The 3,154-nt window shown below is 61.3% G+C and overlaps 2 protein-coding genes across 2 annotated transcripts in view; both read right to left on the bottom strand.

Moving 5' to 3' along the window:
- Window positions 1–1,312, bottom strand: part of KCNK7 (potassium channel, subfamily K, member 7) — a 4,344-nt gene extending 3,032 nt beyond the window's left edge. The window contains exon 1 of the mRNA XM_010837848.1: window positions 1,291–1,312. Within this exon, the coding sequence (XP_010836150.1) occupies window positions 1,291–1,312 (22 nt within the window). The remainder of the gene's footprint in view (window positions 1–1,290) is intronic.
- Window positions 1,313–1,393: 81 nt separating this feature from the next.
- Window positions 1,394–3,154, bottom strand: part of MAP3K11 (mitogen-activated protein kinase kinase kinase 11) — a 17,668-nt gene continuing 15,907 nt past the window's right edge. Inside the window, exons 13-14 of the mRNA XM_010837847.1 lie at window positions 3,036–3,148; window positions 1,394–2,256 (exon numbers count right to left, since the gene is read on the bottom strand). Of these exons, the coding sequence (XP_010836149.1) occupies window positions 1,919–2,256; window positions 3,036–3,148 (451 nt within the window). The 3' untranslated portion in view covers window positions 1,394–1,918. The remainder of the gene's footprint in view (window positions 2,257–3,035; window positions 3,149–3,154) is intronic.

Raw genomic sequence — 3,154 nt, 5'->3', positions numbered from 1 at the left:
GGGTGGCTGGAGAGGGAAGGAAGCCTGGGATGGAGCTGGGGTGAGTGGAGCCAGGAGGGCAAGGCGAGGCGGCTCAGGCTTGGGAGGGAGCTGGGGTCACTCCTCTGTTTCTGGGGGCAACAAGTTTCCCACCCAGGTCCCCAAAGCTGGGTGGTTGAGTGATGGGCGGTGAGGATCAGGTGAAAGCAAGGCGATTGACCAGTTCCCCCTCCCACAGTGGTGGTTCATGTGAGCTCACCCAGTCACAGACCCCATTCACTAGTCAGCAGGTCCCCAGACCCTGAGGACCCTAGGGGAGAGGACAGAGGCAGGTCCCTGCCCTCCCAGTGTTCCCAGGAGAAACCTGTTAGCAAGAAGGCAGGGCGAGTTCACATTGTCATAAACTCCCTGAAGGAAACGCCCTGGATGATGGGAGAGTGTTCTGGGGGAGGGGAACTTGGCCTGAAAAGCTCCCTTTGGAGAGCGACAGTTCAGCTGGGGAAGAGAAGAGGCCAGGCCAGGTGGGAAGGAGGTTGGGTGGTGAGAAAAATGGGGACCCATGGACAGGGCTACGGCCGGTACCCCAGATGAGAAGGTGGTGGCCTGGGCAGAAGAATGGGAAGAAGGATGGTAGGACTTGGGATGGGGCAGGCAGGACAGATGTGGAGGATGCTGGGTGCTCTGGAGAGGTGAGGCTTCCGCCATTCCCAATCCTTCCTGAGAAACTTTTGTGCTCTCCCGAGTCCCCGCCCTGCTGAACACAGTAGACCTGGCTGTGGTGAGGTGCAAAGGGGAGGGGGAGAGGGAGCCTGGACCACGACTCCCACAAACCACTGGAGGATGAGCCCAGGGGCCCCTGTCCTAGGGCGTGGCATGGGAGGGGTGGTCTGTAGAACCCCCGTGCCTTCTTAAGAGAAGTGTGAGTGAAGCCAGGTGTCAGGGTGGATGACCCTCTTCTGTGTCCAGGGCTCAGGATAAAAACAAACCTTGGACAAACCCCTAAGATACCACCCAGAGAACTGTGGGCTCCTGAGTTCAGCAAGCTGCCTGGAATGGGTGCAGCATGGCCAGGAAGGGGCCCCAGGGGAGGTGGTGTTGTTGTGGGCCCTGAGAATAAGTGGGAACCACCCCGAAACAGGAACAATCAGGGCAAACAGTTGCTTGAAATGGTGGGAAAGGCCCGGCCAGGGTGGGAACAGGCAAGTAAGGCCCAAGTGTGTCGATGTCAGGGAGGCTAACAAGGGCCTTGTAACACCTGATGATCAATTGAACTTGATCCCGGGAGAGAGATGCGGTCCAGAGGATCCCAACCTTGGCCCAGGCCACCTGCCATTCTGCTGGGGGCCTGAGGTCACCAGGGTCATGGGATGGTCTGGATCCCCCAGTTATCTCGAAGAACGCTGACAGGCTGTGCTTGGGGAGACAGCTTGGGGAGTTTATTTGGCTTCATTGGATCCTGAGGCCATGGCCCCAGCCCTGGCCAGGGCAGCAGGAAGGCACCCGGAGAGCCCTGGCCCCAGATGACCCCCAGGGCAGGGGGGCCCAGGCACTAAGCCCAGGGGCAGGGGACACAGTAGTAGGATTTGGTCAAAAGTGCTGGTGACAGCTAAGGCTGGCCCCTCTCCCCTGCACCTCCCTGCTTCCCTGCACCGCCCCCGGGGGGCAATTCCCTGAGACAGGCCCTGGTCCTCCCAACCAGCTGGGTACAGTGTCGGGCCCCAGTGGGGCGGGTAAGTCGGGGGACCCACCCATTGCAGGTGTGTGTCGGGGGTGCAGGCCCCCCATCCAGTGTGAAGGCTTCCTGTGCAGTGTAGTGTTCCTGACCCCCAGAGGGGGCGGCGTCCCTGGGCGAGACCAAGGCAGCTGGAGAGACTGGCCTGGCTCCTATTCCAGTGTATGCTGAGGCTCCTCCAGGGTGGTGGGCGAGCAGCCAGCCGGCTCAGGGCCCTGCCTCTGGTGCCCACGGGGCCTGGGCACCCACGTCTTTGGTCTGCGCCCTGCAGTCCTGAGGGGCCCCTCGGAAGGGGTTGGCAGGCGGAGAGTCCCAGAAGGGGTCTGAGTCTGGGAACAAGGTCCAGGGTGCCCGTCGGGGCGCAGGCTGTGGCGAGGGCAGGGGTGAAGGCCGTGGCCCAGCGGACACAAAGCTCCATGGGTCGATGCGGCTGCGGAGTGGTGAGGGCCGAGGTCGACTGATGAGGCCCAGAGGCGGCGAGCGCGGGGTCCCTGGGGTGCCAGGAGCAGAGCGTGATATCCCCGGCGGCGGTGAGACGGCGCTGGCTATTCAATGAAGGGGAGGGGGCCCAGGTCAGGCAGTCACCGGCTCCTGGGTGTCCCCAGGGGGCACTGCCCTGCTCTGGGCCTCAGTTTGCTCATGGCAGTGAGCTCTGGGATTCAAGACTTCCATAACCCTTCCTGCTCCATGGTGCTGCGATTTAGCAGTTAAGAGTGAGGAAGCCTCAGGAGCAGGTCTTGATCAACCCAGCTCAGCAGCTGGTTAGTTTGAGTCCCTTCATTTCTCTGTGCCTTACATGTCAACCAAAAAATGGGTCTAACCGGAGTGCCTAGTTCATAGCACTGTTATCAGAATTGAATGAAGCGACCTTTCTAAAGGACTAGAAATAGTACCTGACCCAGGTAAACAGCCAGTAGGAGTTTGCTAAGAAGTGAAGTTGTTCAGTCGTGTCCGACTCTTTGCGACCCCATGGACTGTAGCCTATCAGGCTCCTCCGGCCATGGGATTTTCTAGGCAAGAGTGCTGGAGTGGATTGTCAGAACCTTCTCCAGGGGATCTTCCCGACTCAGGAATCGAACCCGAGTCTCCTGCATTGCGGGCAGACGCTTTACCGTCTGAGCCACCAGGGAGTTTGCTAGGGAGATCCTTAATACTTCTATTATTTCACAACCGGCCTGGCCCGCCCCGATGGCTGAACATAGAACTCAGCTCCCCACACCCCAGGGCGCAGCTGGAGGTCCAGCAGACAGCTGCAGCCCTGCTCACTGCCCTGCGGGTCCCCACCAGCCCCTCCTCCCCCGTCACCAGGCAGCAGGCCGCTTACCGCGCCTCTCCTCTTCGCGCCGGCGGCTCTTGGCTGAGGGCTGCCCCGCAGCAGGGACACCCAGCTCCAGCAGCAGGGGCGGCGCGGGGGCGGCCGGGCCAGAGGCGTCGGGGCTCAGC

Source organism: Bison bison, unplaced genomic scaffold, assembly GCF_000754665.1.
Source record: "Bison bison bison isolate TAMUID 2011002044 unplaced genomic scaffold, Bison_UMD1.0 scf7180017864080, whole genome shotgun sequence".
Lineage (NCBI taxonomy): Eukaryota > Metazoa > Chordata > Mammalia > Artiodactyla > Bovidae > Bison > Bison bison.
Note: the sequence above shows the minus strand (reverse complement) of the source record. Positions and strands in the feature narration are given on the sequence as shown.